We start from the raw sequence: 22,414 nt of genomic DNA, 5'->3' as shown, positions 1-22,414 counted from the left end.
GTATTTATTTATTTTGAGAGAGACAGAGAGAGAGAGAGAGAGAGAGAGAGAGTATGAGCAGGGGAGGGGCAGAGAGAGAATGGGGGAGAGAGAATCCCAAGCAGACTCCACACTGTCAGCATAGAACCCTACGTGGGGCTCGAACTCACAAACTGGGAGATCCTGACCTGAGCTGAAACCAAGAGTCAGATGCTTAACTGACTGAGCCACCCAGGTGGCCCTTGTTTCAATTTTTAATAACTCCAGAATATATAATCATGGCATGTTCTTCATTCCAAATATTGGTTATTGGGGCCTTCTGTCTACTTCAGTCCTAATCAGCCAACCACAGGTGTGACCTGTGTCTCCTTCCTTCTTCCAAGTGTGACTCATGGTGTCTTGTTTCCTTGTGGGCCTGTCTTTGTGTGCTTATTGCATTTGGAAAATAATCTTTAGAATTAATTTGAAGACTCAGTTGATTTTATTTTTTCCCAAGCATATTTAGCTGCTAAAATCCATTTTGGGAAAAATTGGTCTTTTGGAGGCACTAGCAGTATGGGATCACCTTACTCCCCGTCCAAGCATGGATTTAACCAAATGACCCGAAACCAGGCACCCGTCGGTAGGAGGGCCCGCTTCCTTCCGATTCCCTCTTACTAAGACTGGCAGTCTTTGAGGTCCCCACTCAAAAGGGAGGGTGGTTTCCCAGGTTGCTGGAGCTTCACAGACCCTAGACTTTGGTTTTTGATGTCAGCCTTACAAGGCTACCTCGATCTCAGCTCAGTCCCTTAGCATCATTCTCACATGGGTGTCCCCCCCTCCCCATATTGCCACAGGGCATGACAGCCCCCCAAGTTTTTTGCGTTCTGATCTTTATAATTCTGATCCTTATCCCAGATCTCTAGAGCTAGCTGAAAGGACCTTTTACTTCTTTGTGTGTGTGTGTGTGGGGGGGGAGATTGGAATTTTTGGGAATCGTACCTCCGGAAAGGTAACACTGCTGACATGAAGCATCTTTAACCTGGAGACCCAACGGCTTGTTCAGCTTCACCTTCTGGTAAATAGAGCCATCAAACTCCGCCTCGCTATTCACTTCTGTGTCTGGACTTCACGAGTCTTAAAGCCAAGCAAAGTTGCTCTGGGCCACTTGGGACTTTGCTGTTTCATGATTCGTTTGTTAGCCAGCCAACCAGCCCCCCGAACTCAGCACCGAGCACCCCAGAGCCCAGCGAGGTGAAGACTTTCATCGCAGCCCAGGCTCACATGCTCCGGCTGGTGCCCTGTCCTGAGTTCAGCTGTCCCCGCCGCCCCAGCGTGAGTGGAGAAGCATGAATCAGAAGCCACCTTCCCTGCACGTGTGAGCTCATCTTCCCCGATAGTCTTGGTGGGCAGTGTATTTGGCTGTGTTCTGTTTGGTCCACCTGCACCTGCTACTATGCTGCCCTTGGCTGTGACGGTCTCACGGTCGGCTGAGCCTTGGCTGGTAAATTTCAGTCCTTTCTAAGACTTCATTTCCAAGTCAAATTGCATTAATAGCCTTTTTATTTATAGCCCTTGGTGAAGACAGCCTGGTGAATTTGCCAAGCCCAGCACACTTGGGGGCACAGCCATCCTCTCCGTGGTGGCCGTGGCCTGGGGGGCAGGCTGTCCCGAAAGTCACATGCTCTGCTTCCATTTTCTGCTGCCCGTTACTCACTTACGAGGATGACTGACAACACTCATTTCTATGTTTCGAAACAACTCCCTCCCACCCTTCGGTCGTGCTATCAGACTCTTGAGTTTACAGAACAGAATTTTGAAAATTCTTTTTGGTTGTTTTCTTTCTATTATTCAGCGGTTGTTTATTGAAGCAACCAAATTTTAGCAGAACTGCCGTCTTCCAGTAACTCACCAAGGGAAAGAGGAAAGGGCGCCCCCGACATGTTCTCCAGGCCTTTTAGAAAACGTGGGGTGGTCCCTTCGGCCGCCCACGGGCGAGTCCATCAGAAAGGTGATACTGGGGCGCCTGGGTGGCGCAGTCGGTTGAGCGTCCGACTTCAGCCAGGTCACGATCTCGCGGTCCGGGAGTTCGAGCCCCGCGTCGGGCTCTGGGCTGATGGCTCGGAGCCTGGAGCCTGCTTCTGATTCTGTGTCTCCCTCTCTCTCTGCCCCTCCCCCGTTCATGCTCTGTCTCTCTCTGTCCCAAAAATAAATAAACGTTGAAAAAAAAAAAAAAAGAAAGGTGATACTGTGGCCATGACGGAAATGCCCCAACAGCAGCACCCCACAAAGGTTCCCATGGCCAATCTGGAAGAGTCTACTGCGTCACCCAGCATGCTGTCCGAATGGTTGTAAACACACCAGTCAAGGGCAAGCTTCTCGCCAAGAGAATTAACGTGCGTATTGAGTGGATTAAGCCCTCAAAGAGCCGGGCCAGCTTCCTGAAGTGCATGAGGGAAAAAGGCCAGAGAGACCAGGAGGCCAAAGAGAAAGGTACTTGGGTTCCACGGAGCCGCCAGCCTGCTCTTTCCAGGGAAGCACGCTTCGTGAGAACGCGTGGAAAGAAGCCTGAGCTGCGGGGAACCCGCTCCCTAGGAATCCAAGTGTAAAAAAAATAAAATAAAAAGAACATCCGAAGACTGTGAAACTGGTTCTCTTAATTGAGCAGAAGGAGTGTGGTGTCCCCCTCCCCCCAAGAAAAGATTTAAAGCAAACGTTAATTGTGTCCTGACTCACTGGGTGATGTCTTTATTCAAATTTGGTGGGGTTTTTTCCTTGCTGAAAGACGTGAGGGAGCTTATTATGTAACAGAACATACTCAATTGGTTAGGAAACTGCCAGATATTATTCATAAAGTATTTCTAGTAGTTTGAAAATAGACCCTGTAAATCACTAAGAAAAAAGAATTCAAAAAAATGCATGAAAGGCTACCCGTTGGGTATTAGAGTCAGCGCTTCACAGCAGTGTTGGGGGGCAGAAGTCTCACCCAGAGAGCACTCCGCCCTCCAATCTGCCTCTTCCTGTCTCAGCAGCTCCGGGTTCCCCTCATTTCTGTCTCCCTGTGTATTTATGATCGTTACTGTAAGCTTTTGTTAGGCACCTACTTTCCGCGTGTTTATGTATTTCCAAGGTACGGATTAGAGAGAAGAGCCTGAAGCCATCTTGTCCACGAGTGGCAAGTTTTTAATGGAAAAGAAACAAAACCCAAACGCTAGTGAAACCGAAGAGGTCTGTGAGCCAGGGCTCTCTGGGTTTGATCCTGGCTTCCTCACCTAGAAGGCAAGGGCGACGGAGATAGATAACTCTTTTCTGCGAAGTTACTTCCCTTGTGCTCTGCGATGTAGTGCCCGGGCCGCTGATGGGCCCTTCGCACGACCACTGGGATCTCTCGGGAAAAATTCTGCCAGGTTATGGTCTGACTCTGAATAGAGCCTTAGGTTTTGATCTCTCTCAACTGTAACACTCTCCAAAGTGTTGACTTAGAAACAAGGATATTCACTGCAATAGTGTCTATCACAGTGAGTGACTGTCATTACCCCAAACGAGTAATTTACAGAACAAATTACCATGTATCCACACGTACAAAGCAATGCCACAAAGATCTTTGATCATTTATTAGTATGAAAACATCAGAGAATTTTTTTGACTAAAAACAGATGACAGTAATGATTCCTTTAAAATCACATATTTATGGGGGCGTCTGGGCGGGTCAGTCAGTTAAGCATCTGGCTTTGGCTCAGGTCAAGGTCTCACGCTTCAGGCTCTGTGCTAACAGTGCAAAGCCCACTTAGGATCCTGTGTCCCCCCCCCACCCCATCTCTCCCCCCCCCATTCACATGCTCTTGCGTTCTCTCTCAAAAATAAATAAACATTTAAAAATAAATAAGTAAAATCACCTATTTAGGTATATGAGAGCACATCCATAGAAGACATTCTGGCTGATGGACCTTGAAACACTAATGAAATTGTCTGAGTGATGGAAGTAGGAGTGAGTTTAATAGTTATCTTTTTCATTGTCTGTATTTCCAGTTTTTCTACAATGAAGATCTATTACCTTATGTATTTTTTTTTAATTTTTTTTTCAACGTTTTTATTTATTTTTGGGACAGAGAGAGACAGAGCATGAACGGGGGAGGGGCAGAGAGAGAGATAGACACAGAATCAGGAACAGGCTCCAGGCTCCGAGCCATCAGCCCAGAGCCTGACGCGGGGCTCGAACTCACGGACCGCGAGATCGTGACCTGGCTGAAGCCGGACGCTTAACCGACTGCGCCACCCAGGCGCCCCTATTACCTTATGTATTAAAATCCGTAGGTTTTGGTGGCTCCCCTCAGCCCCAAGTGTCAGCCCCTCAGGTTGCAGAACAGGTCATAGGCATGTGTGTGAAGTGTGTGAACCAGAGGAGCATTAAGTGTCAGCTCTTAGGCAGTCCCCGTCTATGGATCGGCGTGGCCACTGGCTACTTAGCCATTGGAACAGACTCTGGTAACATGGAAGCATTCCTGACCTGACTGCCTAGAATTTCCCACTGGTTCTCGCAAGCCAGAAATAGCTAGATAAGTAACTCGTAATGAATAAATGTGACTTGGAGTGGCTTAGTGGGAGGCTGAGCAGAGATACATCAAATTACCTAGGTCCCTAATATATAGTCTTGGTATGTTCCCTAGAAGTTTTCACACCGGAGTTACTATTAATCACGGGGCTGTGTATACCCTCCAGGGATAGTTGGGTGTAAAGAACAGCGAGGAGAGGTTCATCACTGCTAAAATGGTACCAGGGTTAATGGTCAGACTGAGATTACCCTCACCCTGTCACAATTAGATTGTTGGGATCATGCTAGTTCTCAGTCCCTGATGCTCAGAGCTCAGTAGTTTGGTGGTCTTGCCAAGATTGCATCATCGTCTCAGCATAAAATTGAAATAATCATTGTAACCATTCTTAGTTATTTATATTTTTCTGGTACGCTTCAAATTTGATGTGTGTGGCTTATGAAATATTCCAAATTATCTCTGTGTAGATTAATGATCAAACCCAAGCCTGCAGTCAACTATGTCCTTCCCGTTGGTGACCTACCTTTAGCAGGGAGTGGATTATAAGAGATGCTGACCGAGGAGGTATTTCAGTAAAGATTCTGACACTTGTATTTGATAGTCATTTTGTTAGAGATTCTCATCTCAACCTTTCGAACTTTCTTTGTACCAGGCTTGAGGCTAAGTGATTGTTATGCATCTTTTATTTAAGGAATACTTCTTTAGTGCTAACCATGTCAGACACTGTTCCAGGTGATTTATGAACATTTAATCCTCATAATAACCTGTAGGTTTTGCCCATTTATTTTATTTTTTTTTTAAATTTTTTTAACATTTATTTATTTTTGAGACAGAGAGAGACAGAGCATGAATGGGGGAGGGTCAGAGAGAGAGGGAGACACAGAATCGGAAGCAGGCTCCAGGCTCTGGGCCATCCCAGAGCCTGACGCGGGGCTCGAACTCACGGACCGCGAGATCGTGACCTGAGCTGAAGTCGGACGCTCAACCGACTGAGCCACCCGGGCGCCCCGGTTTTGCCCATTTAAAGGTGAAGAAATGGAGGCACAGGGAGGTTAAGTGGTTGGTTCAAGACCATGTGATTTTTTTTTTTAATTTTTTTTCAACGTTTATTTATTTTTGGGACAGAGAGAGACAGAGCATGAACGGAGGAGGGGCAGAGAGAGAGGGAGACACAGAATTGGAAACAGGCTCCAGGCTCTGAGCCATCAGCCCAGAGCCCGACGCGGGGCTCGAACTCCCGGACCGCGAGATCGTGACCTGGCTGAAGTCGGATGCTTAACTGACTGCACCACCCAGGCGCCCCAAGACCATGTGATTAGTGGGGGATGGGGTTGGGACACTGCCTCAGGCAAAGGGTCCCAAGGGCTGTGGTCTTCTTACCCCTTACATGAGGGTGCCAATGAATGTAATGACCATTGTCCATTTCAAACAGACATAAATACCCTTGTTGTTTTTACATCAATGTGAATTGGTTACATTACAATGAATGTAATGGCCACTGACCATTTCAAACAGAGGTAAATACCCTTGTTGCTTCTACATCAATGTGAATCAGGGTACAAACCAAACATTCAAGAATGGACAAATAAAGCAAGCTCATTCAAGATGCTGTTCCCTCCCACAAACTCAACCCTATATTCTCACAAAAGCAAGAGAGAATTCATTTAAAACTTGAGAGGTCTGTGGAAACAAAGGACAATGAGGTCCCAGTTTGGAAGAGAAAGCAAAGCCCAGAAATGGATTCTGTTCACATCATCTCAGAGTAGGTGTAGGCAAAAGCTCGTCTCTCTTGTTCATTTCTCTTTCTCAACTCTTCGAACATTGAACCTTAAGAGCAGGTAACAGAGATAATCTCACTGCACGGTACCTGGGGTACAATAACACTTCAACTAATGTTGAATGAACAGAAGGAGACATTGGGAAAGAACATGATAACAAAAATGGCAGCCTGCTCATCCCCTGGAGCACATTCTGTCTGTGAGAGGTCATGAGGGTTGGGCATCTTTATAAGGTTTTGTATAGCCTTTAGTGCTGTTCCATCTTTGTTGGTGATCTGCCCCCCATTCCTCCAAGTGTTACATCTCCTTCACGCCAGAGTAGATGACGTGGGAGTCCTAGGAGAGATGCACAGGTGAAGGAAGAGAAGGAACACGGTGGAGGGAGGCAAGATGGGGAACTTTCCAGGAGTCTAGCTCACCTTGTTCTCCAGAATTGTCCTTCTGGTGTTTTCTGTGGAGGAAAAAATATTACTGAGCTCTTGGGTTTCCACCTAGACCTCATTCCCAGACTTGACGCACCAGAGCACAGGATGGTTGTGCTTAACGTGTAGGTTTCCAGCTTCTTCCGCTCTGATGTAAACTCTATGCCTTAATGTTGTCACCTCTGAAGTCCTTCTAAGACCACCCATGCTCTAAGCCCTCCACCAACCCTTGCTGAACAAAATCCTTCTTCTCTTTGATGCAACTTCTGTGGATTATTGACATTATTCTGTGAGGACTCACTTTCCCGTCATCTCTCTATGTTCTTCAGATAACAACCACAGTGGTTCACGCTCCATAGAGAAGGAACCAGAAGACCCAGATAAGGGGGGTGGGGAGATCCTGAGTCACACCAGCTTGAGGGCATGGTGGCTGCTTCTTTCTCCCTTCACTGCAGGTGGGCAGTGTGGGACTGAATCTCCTTCCTGCCCTTGGTCACCCACCAACACCTGCAGGGAAACCGGCTGTGCTGCTGGTGGCCACTGGCTCCTATAGAAGTAGCTGGGAGCACAAAGCCCATGTTTGAAGACTGCAGCTTCAAGGGCACTGTGGCTGCAGCCTGAAGGACATGGCTCTGAACAGCTAAAGAACCGCTGTCTCGATCCTTGCAAGGCTGCCTGTGGCAACGCACATTCTCTAGATTAGGATGATTTGTTCAGTAACACCTTCCATGTCACCTCCACACGGCAGGTCCTTTAAAAGAGGCTCTGCAATGACCTTCTTCAGCTGGGACAATTCCCCCTGGGCCTTAGCTACCATACTTCAGGGATCCTCACTCTTCAACCACGTGGATGGAGCTAGAGGGTATTATGCTAAGCGAAATTAGCAGTCAGAGAAAGACAGCTATCATAGGACTTCACTCATGTGTGGAATTTAAGATACAGAACAGATGAACATAAGGAAAGAGAAGTCAAATAATATAAAAGCAGGAAGGGGAACAAAACATGAGACTGTTAAATACAGAGAACAAACTGAGGGTGGCTGGAGGGGTTGTGGCTGGTGGGATGGGCTAAACGGGCAAGGGGCGTTAAGGAGGACACTTGTTGGGATGAGCACTGGGTGTTATGTATAAGGGAGGAATCTGGAATCTACTCCTGAAATCAGTATCACACTGTATGCTGACTAACTTGGATATAAGTTAAAAAATAAAGATATAAATAAGTATGTAAAGTCCCCAAAGAAAGATTGAAATTTGAGTAGTTGAGTACTTTCGTTAGTATTAATAATGAAATTTGACTTGTTGAAATGGATAATGGTCATATTATGCTCAACTTTAAAAAAAGAAAATAAAAAAAATAAAAGATATTCTCACTCTTACCTGACTTGATTTTTGTATCCCAGATTCTCCCTAATTGTCTGTTCTCAACTGACCATCTGTTTTAGTGTGTGTGTGTGTGTGTGTGTGTGTGTGTGTGTGTGTTTTAATTCAGCTTCTCCACAAGAACCTTCCTGCAAATATCTCTTGCTCCCTCTTGGGTCTGAAGATTTCACATCAAGGGCAAGGATTGTATTAAAGCCTCCACTGCACATCTGGTCCCACTGTCTTGGGAAGATGCATCTGACAAGAACCACTCTGGAGTTTCTCACCTGCGTCTTCTGGTAGCTGGATGCTCCAGACAAAGGAATAAGCCACATCCCCATCTCCAGGGTCCACTGCAGGGAGAAGACAATGGTTCACAGGTGTCCGTGGACAAGGGTTCAAACTTCATATGTGCCTTCCCAGTTCCCTGCTCCGTGACTGTCCTCCCAACCCCAGCATGATTCTGAGGGTCACTTCTTTATTGAGACTGGGCCTTTTGGAAGCAGGGCGTCCAGACCACCCCATGGTTTTCTCCACCTGCTTTCTTCCCTCCCGGCCGCAGCTCTGGAGCCCCTTCTAGTGGGGAGACTCACCATTGACATAATCTGGCTGCAGGTCCTCGATGGCTGGGGATGGGCTGGAGGGGGTGGATGCCTGAGAATTTGCACTGGGAACATCTCTGAGAGAAAGGAAACTCACTACATGACAGTTTCCAGGGAAAGAGCAAGAACAGAGAGGAGGCAGGCTGGGGAGAGACTGGGGAGAAGCCAGGAAGATACAGCACTCGGCTCTGGTGATTTGGTGGCCCTTTGTCTAGACTCTCGGGGGTGGTCTTTCAGGCGTCACTTCAGGGGGGAGACAAGCCACATAATCACAATGTCCTTTCCTAACGACTGAGCCAACCAGGCACCCCCAAAATGTACTTCTTTAATAAGATGGCCACTCTGATCTGGCAAAAATATTCTATTCCTCATCTTTAGCTTTTTCAAAAGTTATAAGTAAGATAATGATATTGCCCCTGCTTTAATTTTTTTTTCCTATAAACTCTCCTTAGAACTTCATCTGCATCTTTCTTATCAGTTTCTCTCTCTCTCTTTTGTTTATTGTACACATCTTATATTTTCCATGACACAATATGTCCCCTGTGGAAATAAACCTCATTTTATGCATATTTTCACACCTTTAAATATCTAACAAAAACTTGCTCATACATTGTAAGTACTCCATAAATAATCTTGGTTATGTGAATTACGAAATTCACTTAGAAATATCGAACCCTGGTGTGCCTGGGTGGATCAGTTGGTTGAGTGTCTAACTCTTAGTTTTGGTTCAGGTCATGATCCCAGGGTTGTGTTGGGCTCCATGTTGAGCTTGGAGTATGCTTGAGATTCTGTTTCTCTCTCTCTCTCTCTCTCTCTCTCTCTCTCCCTCTGCCCCTCCCCTACTCATGCTCACTCTCTCAAAATAAAAAAATTAAACAAGAAATACCGAATCCTATGAAGATAACACCTAGAATTGTGGCCTGAGACAGCACCCTGATAGCAGAAATGTAGTGAATAGACACGGGTGAGTGTCACAGAGAGATACTGTGTAATTTGCGCAAGCAGAAGGAGCAGAAAGTATTTAAAATTGTGAATGAGGAAGGTCTCTGGAGTTCCCAGTTTCAATAGGAAAAGTTCTCACCTGAGTGCATTAGTGACAGAGTGTCTTCCTGAAAATCAGATGAAGGAACATTCATTTTAGAGGAGGAGGCTTTAGCTCTTAAAACTCTCACCCAACTTAATCACATGTTGTTACCGGCAGGATGTAGGACACAGAGTAGGGATCCAGTTATATTGTGTCCTGATAACTACTTGTTCCCTCCGACGTGGTCGGTTGGACAATCCATTCTTTTTTCCCCACTGATTTGACATACCACTTCAGACGGCAAACCCCACGGGCATGGGTCACTGTTTCTGGATTTTTTTTATTGCTGTTTTGATTGTTGCAAAAATATATGTTAACTGCTGGTGACTTTACTGCTTTCCTTATTTGGACTTTGAGGGTTCTCACTTTTTAGATGTTCTGATATTAGCGACTCAAGTCTAAAGCAGTGGTCTTGGGGTAAGGCTTGATGTTGACATTCATAGGACCCAATGGGCCCTCCTTTGCACCGTTTAGCTTTTCAGGGAGATGTGGAGCAAGAAACATGGCGTCTCAGCATGGAAGTATGGGCTGTGTCACCAGAGGGAGTCTTTACAGTGGTCAAGAAACTCTTTCCTGGTCCTTCACCTAAGAGCTGAGGGGACAAGTCCACATGGATGGGAGCAGGGACCACTACAAGGGACACAGTTAGTCTCAAGGGTTGCATTGTTGCATTGCACTTGCATTGCCCACTGTGCCTCCCATCAAACATTTGTAATCCCACCCAGAGCCCTTCTGGTTTAGGTGCAGCTTAGCAATCATGAAAAACCTCGCCTGGTAATACAGCCAGCACTCCAACTTTATCAGGATTTCAGGAGACAGTGTCGGAAGGCTAACCTAAGTGTATTCTCCAAAGAGAATGAGGAACTAATTTATTTTCTTCAAGGAAAGGAAGAATGACCTCAGGATTTTCTACCAAGCCAAACAGTCATTCAACCATAAGGCAAGGCACACATATCTTCAAACAGTATGAAATCAGGGTGTGTGAGCCTAGCAACTCCTTACTGAATACATTATTTTAAAAATGGATTTAAAATGGACTTCTTAAGCACTTTTGAATATTAACAAAAGTCGATGAAATCTTGGCTTCCAAAGAAAACTTCAAAAATAGTCTATAAAGTGAGTATGATATCAACAATCTTAGATCTTAGTGGAGCAGATAATTCACAACAAAACCATGAAGAAACCTGGATGTGTCTATAACTTGTACATTTAAGGGAATTAAGTCTTAAGCTGCTGAGTGCATGGATAAATATATAAGACGGAGGAAAGCAAATACATTCAATATCCGATTTGTTCTAAAGAATAGGACCAACGGGAAAAATGCTGCAACTAAGAAAAGCAGAAATTTCAGATTTAAAAAGCAAACTGGTAGATGAAATAAATGATTCTAGGAGCTTCACTTTGCAATCCAGAGGATGGATACGCTGTGCCATTCAAGAACGTGAATGAGAAAGAACGGAGGACTGAGTGCCGCCACGGGAAGCGAGAAGAATCACAGGGAAGCACAGGACTTCACTCAGTTCCAAGGAAGGAAATTTGGAACCCTGGGTAACACAGGTACTTTTCTAGGAAAAGTCCCCAGAAGATAAAGGAAACGTGAACAGAATGTGGCGTCAGGATGGGGTGTGTTCTGCTGCATTAACAAGCGAGGCTCGACTTGTGGGGGATTTGCGTTTGCAAATTTCCCATTTGTGCTGCAGACCTGTCAGAAGTCTGCTGGTGGGGGAGTGTCTGTCACCACAGTCACTCAGGGACTGAGGCTGCCAGAGGCCACACCAGCCGGAGACACTGTCCGCTCAGCATGTGTGTGCCTGGTCACCGGCACACGGGAAAGAGAAGGGGCATCAGCGCCTCACTCATAAATACTTCTGACAGGAAACAACATGTACTGCTTCTGCGGACATGTCTCTGGCCACATGGAACTTCAAGGAGACAGGGAAACACAGACTGTCCGCATGCCCGGAAGCAAAGGAGGGCTGGGTGAACATTAGCAGTGTCTCTCACAAGATTGGTTACAAGAGCAGAAACAGAGAAAGTTCCAGAAGACCTGCTCCCCCAAAGCCCCACCAGGCGAAGGTTCCATAGGGGAGCACGTAGACTCTTTAAAAAACAGATAATCAGACTGCTATGTAAACTATTCCAGAACATACAAAACATATAAAAAGTAGGACAACATTGAGCTTCCTTTTGCAAAAATGGAATAACGTGGAGTACAAAACCCGGAAAAGATCACGATAGCAACAAAGCTGGCAAATGTCACACATTACCATCAAGGAAGGAAACTTCAAAAGAATGCTACTTTCTTAAAAATGCACCATCAAAATTGGGTTTTTATCAGGAATGCAAAGATTAGTCAATATTAAGTATTCTGGTATAATTTAATTAATTGATTTAATAGATGAAAGAGAAAGATTATATTATTATCTTCACAGGTACTAACAAGGTATTAGAAAAAATTAAAAGTTGTTTCTGAGAAGTAGTCTTGATAAAATAAGAAAACTGGAACTTCTCTAGAAGGAATATTTGAATATAGAATATAGCAGAGAAATACTAGAAAAATTTCCCTCAAAAACAAGGGCTAGACAAGCGCATCCACATAACATAACATTTCAGAGGCCCTCGGGCATATAATTAGACGTGAAAAATAAATTGCTTAACAATTGGAAAATAGAAAGTAAATGTTTTATTGCTTTGTAGATTGTTTCTATATTTAAAAAAATCAATACTATATTGGTGTATAACTTGAAAGAGTGGCAGAATTCAACAGTGGATGAATTAGAAATTATTTTAGAAAAACAACCTCCCTCTTCATAGACATATTTTTATCAGTTAAAAACTATAGTGAAAGAAAAAACAATATCACAATTCCTTAGTCTTAGATGGTCTGTTTAAAAATATAACTTCCGCTGAACTTGAAAAAACTGAGCTACATTTTCACCATCTGGAAAAGGAATGACTGATGACTTTCCAAAATTTCTCTCACTCGGTGGTAGTTGATAGGTCTAAGAGAACATTTTGTAGGAGCTTAAAAAGCTTATCTTGCGACTCTGTTGTCTCCCATGCTTGTCCTGTATCTTACAGATTAATAAATGACATCTCAAGATGTCTGGGTGGCTCACTCGATGAAGCGTCTGACTTCAGCTCAGGTCATGACCTCACAGCTTGTGAGTTTGAGCCCCACATCAGGCTCTGTGCTGACAGCTCAGAGCCTGGAGCCTGCTTCGGATTCTGTGTCTCCCTCTCTCTCTCTCTGCCCCTCCCCTGCTCTCTCTCTCTCTCTCTCTCAAAAATAAAATAAATATTTTTTAAAATTTTAAAGAAAAAAATGACACCGCTGGAGCTGGGGAAACTTGCAAGAGGAGAATTGTTCAGGTCAAGAGTCTCTACGTGCAGGCTTGAGGCTTTCTGGCCAGGCCAGTGTGGACACTGGATCTTAGCTCTGCCCTCTACTGGATGTGAGCACCTCGGCCCACTCAACTTCCCCAAGACTGTTAAACCTGGACCATGATGCACACTTCCAAATGATTTTTTTATAATTACACATAATATGTGTAAGCTCGTCATACATAACAGATGCAATAATTGGTCATTGGTAACGTGTTTTGGCTAGCACTATGCTGGTAGGGATCAGTATGAGCTACCCCTTCGAAGAGTTTCCTAAATTCTTGGTCTTAAAAATAATGTTACAAAGATAATGCACGGTCGTGCTAACACAGCAGCGGCTTTATGGGAGTGTTGGTTATGGAAGAAGGTGTCTCGTGCTTCTAGGGATGGTAGAGGAAACGGAACTGGCCTTTTTTTCTGAGAACTGGAGATATTGGACAAAATCCTGGTGGAAGTCTATGTACTGGTGTTGAAGAGGGGACAGGACAGGGAAGAACCTCCCAGGCCAGGTCGGAGAGGGGAGACGCTCCAGGAGAGAGGCCTAGGTCTGGAACTGCTGGCCCCCCATGGCACTTGCTTCCAGAAGTCTGGTGGGAGGAAGGCAGGGACTGGCATCGTGGTGATTCGTGTGGAAATCTAAAAAACATGGCTGCGAGTTCTTTAACATTTAGAGCTGTCTTTGCAGTGGAGACTGTGCCCTCTCCCCTTGCATCTGGGCAAGTGTTAGGTACGGGACCTGATGAGATTGTCGTGAACGTGCGTGACACTGTGGTCTGAAATTAGTTGGAAAAAGACATTGCAGACTCACTACCACACTTGCTATTGAAGCAGAAGCCACCATGTAAAACTGTGACGCATAAAAAGAATTGACGAGATTTGGGGAGCTTCCTTCCTTCCTTCCTTCCTTCCTCCCTCCCTTCCTCTCTCCCTCCCTTCCTCCCTTCCTTCCTTCTTCCTCCCTCCCTCCCTCCTTTCTTTTTTTCTTTTCCCTTCTCTCTCTTTCCTTCCTAATTTCTTAATTTCTCAATTCTCCTTTCCTGTCCAATCTCTATCAGTAATGGAAAAGTTCACAGCAATAAAGGACAATGAAAACAAATGGTAGATGACCAACCTCGTGTCTTGTGGAACCTGCAGTAAAACAGCAGAGCAGCAGCAACACAAGCAGGGACACCCAGCAGCCCGAGAGCTCTGTCTGTGACCTGTTCTTCTCTGTAGCTGCTGGTCCCTGAGGGAAGAGACCAGCGCGTCAGCCTCAGAGGGTAAAGGCTGGAATCCCCATCAGTACTATGCAGGAATGGTGGTCACGCAACCTTATCTAAGTGTAACGTGCACTTTCCAGGTTAGTGTGGAGAAAAAGAGGCGGCCAGGCACCGAGACCACCTTCTCCAACCTCCCGCCACCTAGACCTCCACCTACCTTCCGAAACCCCAATATGGTACCAAGGAAGATGGATGGGGCAGAGCCACTGGTCATAATGCTCCTGTATCCAGGGACCATCAACCCACCTGAGAGGCTGAGTGGCACCACCTCGCTGCGCCGGGCCCCGAGACCATTGTCGGCTTCGCAGGAGTAGTTTCCAGAATGCTCTGCGGTCAGAGACAGGTTGAAAGACGCTCCTCCTCCAGAGGGGGCCGAGCTGTTCCCCAGGGGGACGTCCTCGTGATAAAACCGGTACAGGATGGGGGGAGAGCCCCTCTGGGCCTCGCAGCGAAGCTCCACCACATCCCCCTCCACGACCTGGGCTCTGGGTGCTGTGATGGATAGGATTGGGCAGGACACTGGGACTGAGGGAGACAGGGAGCCGTGGACAGGGTTTGTGAGGACGTGGAGGACACAGACCCCCAGACTAGGACCTCAGCAACGGGTCTGGCCTCTCCGACCCTCAGCAACGTCTTTAAGAATTTGGGAGAATATCAATTCTGGGGAAGTATCTGGAGACACGGTCATGTGTAATTCTCAGCGTGTGTTTTTCTAATGCCAGTCCAGCCCCCTTTGTAATTCCCTTCTAGGAAAAGAAAGACACCCACAGTTTAACTTGCAAGGGTAACCCATCCTTCCATTGCTGTTGGTGGTGCATAGCACCGACCCTCCAGCCCCTTCCTCGGGACCCCCAGGACTGTGGCGTTGGCTCTGGGGTTTCTGTCTGGGCTGAATCAGAGCGCAACTCACTTCTCACAAGGATACTCAGCACCTTGCTCCGGATGGGGCCATGGCCGTTGTCCGCTCTGCAGTAATAACGGCCAGCATCGTGCTCCTGCACAGCTGGGACCTCCAGCTCCACCGACAGGGAACGCTGGGTCTTCTTCCCCACGCTGGCTCCTGTGGCCTCTCTGTGCCAGGAAAATGTGATGTTTCCTGTGCCTTCGGTCACCGAGCAGAGCAGGACCAGGTTCCTTCCTTCGATCACCTGGCCCCTGGGGGCCCGCATCTCTAAGCTTACGTTAGAGACAGGCACTCCTAGACGGACGGAAGATGGCAGGTGAGGACCTGGCCGCGGAGGACTCTGGGACCAGGTGGTCCAAGAAGTGGGTGCACGGGCGTTGCCCCCGTAATCCACTGTAAGTACAGAAAGGTGGGGGGTCCGCAGCGAGTGCCCTTGAAGAATGTGGATAAGACACTGCATGCCCCAACCCCAATCCCACCTAATTTCAGGGCGTCACTAAAGGACATGTCAACTGCTCCACGAGACAGGAAGTATTTCTGGGGGGGAGGAGTCGCTGTCCAGACCAATGCATTGAGCACACAGTGAGGGCGTCCCGGTAGCATCAGTCCTACCTTGGACGAGACGCTGCTCCCACTAACAATATCTGTGACCATTCCTTCATTATTCCCAATTTCAAGGCTCAACACGAATTACCACCCCTCCTCCGACTGCTTAGTTCACTCTGATTTCTGCTTTCTCTGATGCTTCGCTTAGCCGCCCGCACTGGAGCACCGTGGTGCCTTCTAATAAACCAGCTTGGGTTGAAAGCCAGCATGTGGGGCTGTAGGCAGAGCCACTGTGGAGCAGGTGCCCAGCCCGCTGCTAGATGCAAAGGCACCCAGGGATCATTGAAGGCATGACTGATGGACATTACTTTAATAAAGAAGAGAGAGATTATACGGAGTGTTTAAAAGAGAAGAAGAAAAGCCCCAAATGGAGTATTTGTCCTTCACTGACGGCCAACTGAGACTTAATTACGGTTTCAGCCAATCCTAGGCATGTGACCTTCTAATTTTTTTTTTTAAGTTTCTGTATTTTGAGAGAGACAGAGAGAGTGCAAGCGAGGGGAGGGGCAGAGAAAGAGGGAGAATCCCAAGCAGGCTCCACATCATCAGTGCAGAGCCTATGGGGGGCTCGAACTCACAAGACCGTGAGATCATGACCTGAGCCGAAATCAAGAGTCAGACGCTTAACCCGCCGAGGCCCCCAGGTGCCCTGGCAATGTGACCTTCTAAAAGTCAGTCTGAAATTCCTGGATCCACACGAGGTCATCTGCATGATAAAACCAAAACCGAAAACAAAAAAAACCCCTGCAGTTTCCTCCCCACAAAGATGTCCGGGGACCTGCAAGGATGCTTTTTAAATTTTCTCATCACTCCCTGGCCCCACCTCCTGCCTCTAAAAACCTTCCGCGTTGCACATCTCTGAGCATCTCTCCACAGGCTGGCTGGGGTCCAGCTGACTCACAAATGGCTTGATAAAGCCAATTCGGTCTTCGCATTTGCTCCATTGGATTCCGGTTTTCAACGGGGGCTTTGTCCGATCGTTATTTTTACGAAACGCCCACTTTCTAGCCCAGTTCCCCCTTTCCAGAGGGACAGGAGCTGCACAAGCTCCCGAAAGACTAGGCGTCCGGAGAGGGGCTGAAGGACCCCTGTCCCCCGGTGCTCAGACCCACTCCCACTTACTCCGCACGTGAATCTGTGACCGGAGGCTCTGTTTTCTGACGCTGGGAGTCACTGTCTCTGCCTCGCACCAGTAGGACCCTGAGTCTCCACTCCACATGGCAGGGACCCTGAGCTCTGGGGAGCTGCTCCAGCCGGACCCCAGGGCTCTACCACCTCTGAAGAAGCAAAATTGGAGCTGGGCATCTGACCTCTGCGGAGAAAGCTTGGTCTCACAGGTCAGCGTCACCGGGTTCCCCTCGATGGCCCGGAAGGGGCTGACTGTGAGCACAGGGCGTGGAAATAGCTCTGGAAAGAAGGGTCACAGTGAGGTCGAAGGTTCCTGCTGAAAAGCCACCCCAGCAAACAAGACATTCAGACCAGCCGTGTCACCCAACACATGGTCTCCCTTCCTGCTGTCGGACTCCAAGACTCGGGTTCCCCTCTGGTCGGCGTGCGGGGGTGGGGCGGGGGGTCAGGTGCCCCTCCCAGGACCTGCCCCGCTCTGGTCTAGCCCCTGTCCCGCAGGAGGGAAGACTGTACCTTGAACTTCAATCCTTACACTTCTTGAGGTTTTTTCCTTTTGGAAAGGGAAGAGAGGCCAAACAGGAGCAACAGCACAGTGATAAGTGCCACTGTCACTCAAAACTGCTCTTTGGATAGAAAAGTTGGAGACTTCACTTGAAAGCGGTAACTCTTCTCCGTCCTTGTAATATGACACCCTCTTGACTTTCCACCCGTTTTTCTTCTGACATGTCAGATCTATCCTGTCCCCTTCAAAGACGGCAGAGGGCGCCACGAGGGTCAGCCAGTCTGCAAGAGAAGGGGTGAGGGGGACGCAGATGTTGACCTGCCTCTTTGCTGTTGGGCAGCGAGAGGGTGTGCGTGTGGCCCCCTCCCCTTTCGGCAGGATGGAGGTTCCAACCCACGCCTTAATTACTCGGGGCCGCCTCCTATTTTTGTCCTGAGGGGGTCTCTGAGTCAGCTTGGGCTGCTGTAGCAAAATACTATGCGCTGGGTGCCTTCTCCACGACAGGCATTTCTTTCTCCCGGTTCGGGAGCCTAAAAGTCCAGGACCAAGGTGCCGGCGCAGCTGGGTTCGGGTGGGGTCCCTCTTCCAGGCTGTAGACTGCTGACTTCTTGTGTGTTTGCACGCGCAGCTCTCCGGCCTCTTTTTCTGAAGGCACTAATCCCATCACGAGGACCCTGCCTCCATGACCTCATGACCTCATGACCTCCCAAGGGCCCCACCCCCACATACCATCCGCCGGGGATTAGGGTTTCAACATGCGATTTCGGGGTGGGGACTCAAACATTCAGCCCATTGCAGGGGTCTCAGCGTAAACTTCTTTTTCTACGTGGATGCGGGAGTGTGCGGCTGGTGCTTCTCCTGCCCGGCTCTGTCTATTGGTGATGTCACCCGTGGGACCATTGTCTTCAGGGGACACTTTGCTTTCCTGCCCCCTCTGCTTTTATCCAGCCTTTAAGGGCCCCGCACTGTGCTCTGAACTCACATTCTGCCCCGTCTTCTCGCCTTGCCGGAGGAAACCGCCAGGGGGCCCAGATCACTGGGGAGTCAACCGGCTATTGGAATGGGATCCAGTGTCTCAATCATCAGAAATTGCCCCCTTGAGCATTTTCCAGAAAATTCCCCCATCCCTTCAATGAGTAATAAGGTGGAGCTGACCTTTAATCCAAGGGTCAGCTCTTAGGTGACTGACTTTCATGAGAAAAAAAGTCATTGCCAAAAATAAGCGTCCCCTGGGGCCGTTTCTCCGTACCAGACCGTGTTCAGAGTCTGGGACATTTGCATTATATTTTAGGGTTTGTAGTTGAGGATTCCGACCTCCAGGTGAGAAACTAAGCTATATCTCGACACAAATCTTCTAACACTGTTCAACTGTAGCAGGACTGACAGAATCTGGAGGTGCAGTGGAAGGAGGCAGAATTCGGTCACGTAAGGGACGAAGCGTCCCCTAAAACGCGGAACCAGAACCCGAGCCCTTTCACGGGAGTTTGATGAAATTTGGACGACGTGTGACTGGCTGTCCACTCGGACAACCAGATTTACCTGTTGGGCACTGGGGGACAATCTGGGTTATAAAACGTGGAGTTAGAAGGGCAGACGAGGTGGGTTGCAGAAACAATTAGATTAATTGGAGATGTTGGCCTTCCTGCAGTGACGGGGACTGGATCCCCTGGGGACTCGGCTGCGGGACTTATAATCAAGCTGATTTTTAAACCATGGGTACAGACTTCATCCAGAAACTGGAAGAATTCCCCGGGGAGAATGCTGTCAGGGGAAGACAGACGAGAGTCTGTCATCCCAGGACGGTTCCTTGGGGCCCCGAGAGCCCCTTCCACCGGTGGTGGCCCCGGCCAGAGAAGCATGATGGCACAGGACCGTCCGACCACGCAGACGCTCTTAGCCAGAGCTGTGAGGACCTTCAGCCGGACCTTGGGGAGGAGCCGGGGTCCCAGGGCCTGGAGAACCATCCTCCCACATGGGCCCGTGTCCAGCCTGCACATTTCCACACGCCTCCCTCCCTGCGGGCTGTGGCCACACGACGGACGTGGGCCCGGGCAGGCCGGGCACACCCTCCTCACCCAGCCAAGCAGAGCAGCCACGGGGCAGGCTGTCCCAGGGGAACAGTGACACCGGAACGTCTCCGAGGCCTCTCCTTGTCCCACTCTGCAGGACCTCGTGGGACCCGGAACCCCGAGTACAACAGGCCAGAGGTGACTCACCTGATTTTCCATCGACTGGAGCTGTGGGGACATCAGAAACCTGAGGTTAGCCCCGAGCGTTTGCCCCCACAATTTAGAAATCTATTATCACTCTGCTAGAGTGCCCCCAAAGTTCCCATCACTCCCTTTTCTGTCCTCTACTCCATTATCACCAACAATCCCACCCCTCCAACCTCAACTGCCCCCCCCCCCCACTCATGTCACATCCACAAGGCAGGTGCAAACCCATCCCTGGACCGAAGGGACCACCCAAGGCACGTCCCGGGGATGGACGCTGGGTATCCAGCGACTCTCTCCTTTTCCTTGTCCTTCCCCCGTCCCCGTCGACCGCCTCCACACCCAATGTGTCGACTACACCACGACGCGGCATCCCGAGTCACCAAGAGTCCGTAGGGAAACACACCCAGTCAGAGTGAGTAGTGTGAGTCCTGAAAGTCGGGGGTTTTCTGTTGGGTAAAGCCCGACCTTGTGCCTGACTTAAGCTTTGATGCTAAGGCATCCATTTCAAAGACAGTGACGGCCACAAGCTGCAGGCCAAGAGCCGGTCCCCTCCCCCACTCTGAGGCTCTTCTGTTCTAGGGGTCTCGGTTGGTTTCCGTAACTGACCATGTGGGCCCCTTGGTTTATTGTCTTCTCATGCTTCAAATTCCCACTCATTTGTTTTAATTCTCCAACAAAGAGTGAACCTCCACCCCAGGACGAGCAGAACCCCGGACCCAGGCTCTGTCTCTCCCCTCCACCTCGCTGTGCGGTCCCGGGGTGCCGTGGAACTGCCCGGCCCTGGAAGTAATAAACCTGTCGTTTTTCAAAGCTTCCTGACCATTTATGCCGAAGGGCATCTTGCCGTCTTAATAAGACCCACGAGGGCTGGACCGGCCACAACCTCGCTTACCGACAGGCGGAGAGCAGCACACAGTTTTGAAAGCCGAACCCACCTTGAGCAGATTCCCTTTCCCTGGCCACGTTTTATGTGAGAGTCCTTTTACTCATTAACAAATGTTAGCGCCTCCTGAATGTGGAGAAAGGACTCTTGTTTCCCTGGTAGCAGACGGCTAACGGAGGGGCCTCAGCAAAGAGTGTCCACGCATCTCTGAACCCAGTCTTGGAGAGATGTGTGTGAGTAGTTCTCAGGGAGGAGTAGTAAATGCTGAAATTATGAAAACTGGATTCAGGAGAACATATCACTAATTACTAATTATCTAAGATCATAAGCCTTGAACACTAAGGGCGAGGATGCGTGACCGTCTGACTTTCCCCTCGGACTCTGCTATCTAAGCTGCAAGCACAGACCTGAGCATTTCCACTGATGCCCGGGCTCTGATAAACCCTGAGGGCGTCCAGGGGCTGGAGACCCCATCAGCTGCCACCTCAGTCCTGATGCACATTATGGGACTCACCAAAGATGACCAGCAGTGACCACAGCAGCATGAGGACCCGGGTCAGCTGTCCGAGAAGAGATGTCCCTTTGGCCACCCGCTGGAGTCTGTGTGCAGGGAATGGAAACGGCTTTCAAAGTAAGTTGTATACAATTAGCAAAAAAAGGAAGTAGAAGGGCTTGTCAGTGTCTGGCCGCTGTCTTCGTTCCTACAGGCGCTGAGTCAATGCAGATGGTCCCTCTAGATGCGAAGAAACTCCTCCTCCTGATGCTGATGACAGTTACACTTAACTTCTGTCTGCTGGTGCCTTGGACGTGGCTGTAAGTGCTTTATGCTCACAGAGTTATTTGGTGCCCTGAGCAAGCTTCTGAAGTGCACACTATCCCTGTTACATGACTGGGGAAACTGAGGCACCAGAGAAGGCAAGCAATTGACCAAGATCAGCATGGCCACTTTCCAGGAGCGACAGCTGGGAGTCAAACTCAGGAGCGCCCATTCCACAGTCTGGCTCTCAAACGCTGTCACATCTCACTGTGACACCATGCTTCCAAATGATCCTTAGGATAGTAGGGCCATTTCTGCAGCCACGCAGGGTTCTCGGGCGAAGATTTTTTCAGCCTTCTGGAACAGGATGTTGCTAAGATTCAAACCTCTTGTCCTGGTATCATTGAAAACGTTGTCTTCTTCCGTATTTCTAATCCATACTGCTCCCGATGCAGCCGCACCCTCCAGGGCACGCATCCCCAAAGCCGGTTGTCACTCCCATTCTCATCAGATGTGGTCCCCACAGGTGTTGTGTGTAACAGTCCCCTCGGGCAGGCTGGACAGGCACGTGGACTATATGTAGCCTGAAACTTTAAATCACAAAATCATAGCTGTTTGTAACCTGTGGGCTGACTGACAGTGAAGCGATCATAGGCTCAACGTCCTCTGTTCAGGTGGATATTCACCATTGTCACTCACCATAAACGTCATCTGTTCAGGTGAATACTCAACATTATCACTCACCACAAACACAGTTTCCCTTTGGGACACGTTGGTGTCGTATGTGATGTCATACATCGTATCATCAAAGCTTTGCTTATAGCAGTGGAAAAAAAGTGCTGTAAACGCCCAAAAGGCAGGTAAAAAAAATAAATTATATGTCCGTGTACTACCGAGCAGCCACTAAAATGATTTTGTACAATATTGAATAGCAATAAAAGTCGTTCATGATATACTGGTAAGGAAAAAGGGCTGCTGAATGCAATTTACTTGTACATTATCATCCCCTCTTTTGTCCAATAA

The 22,414-nt window shown here is 48.4% G+C and overlaps 1 protein-coding gene across 7 annotated transcripts; it reads right to left on the bottom strand.

The window, feature by feature from the left end:
- Positions 1-6,156: 6,156 nt before the first annotated feature.
- On the bottom strand, positions 6,157-21,983 carry FCRL2 (Fc receptor like 2). Of its 7 annotated transcripts, none has more exons than XM_023247516.2 (12): positions 21,149-21,966; positions 19,752-19,772; positions 17,547-17,816; positions 17,028-17,312; positions 15,306-15,593; positions 14,642-14,887; positions 14,248-14,361; positions 9,750-9,777; positions 8,660-8,745; positions 8,354-8,419; positions 6,706-6,737; positions 6,157-6,622 (listed from the first exon to the last, which is right to left on the bottom strand). In XM_023247516.2, exons 1-12 carry the CDS (start codon positions 21,177-21,179, stop codon positions 6,584-6,586), a joined length of 1,506 nt encoding a protein of 501 aa, XP_023103284.1. In that variant the 5' UTR covers positions 21,180-21,966; the 3' UTR covers positions 6,157-6,583. The 7 variants fall into 7 exon arrangements, with proteins under 7 accessions (XP_023103284.1, XP_023103285.1, XP_044904711.1 ...); XM_023247517.2 differs by having other exon boundaries at positions 14,642-14,722; XM_045048776.1 differs by having other exon boundaries at positions 14,642-14,722; positions 15,328-15,593.
- Positions 21,984-22,414: the final 431 nt, after the last annotated feature.

Source organism: Felis catus, chromosome F1 (genome assembly GCF_018350175.1).
Source record: "Felis catus isolate Fca126 chromosome F1, F.catus_Fca126_mat1.0, whole genome shotgun sequence".
Lineage (NCBI taxonomy): Eukaryota > Metazoa > Chordata > Mammalia > Carnivora > Felidae > Felis > Felis catus.
This window is presented reverse-complemented; position numbering and strand designations above follow the sequence as displayed.

Bases quoted from the DNA above. Each gene is read 5' to 3' on its own strand.
- FCRL2 (XM_019822375.3), bottom strand. From the start codon at position 21,179: ATGCTGCTGTGGTCACTGCTGGTCATCTTTG. The intron at 17,313-17,546 runs GTACAGTCTTCC...CCTTCTTTCCAG, and splicing joins TGTAAGGATTGAAGTTCAAG to AGCTATTTCCACGCCCTGTG. The intron at 14,921-15,305 runs GTGAGTTGCGCT...TGTCTCCCTCAG, and splicing joins GCTGAGTATCCTTGTGAGAA to TCCCAGTGTCCTGCCCAATC.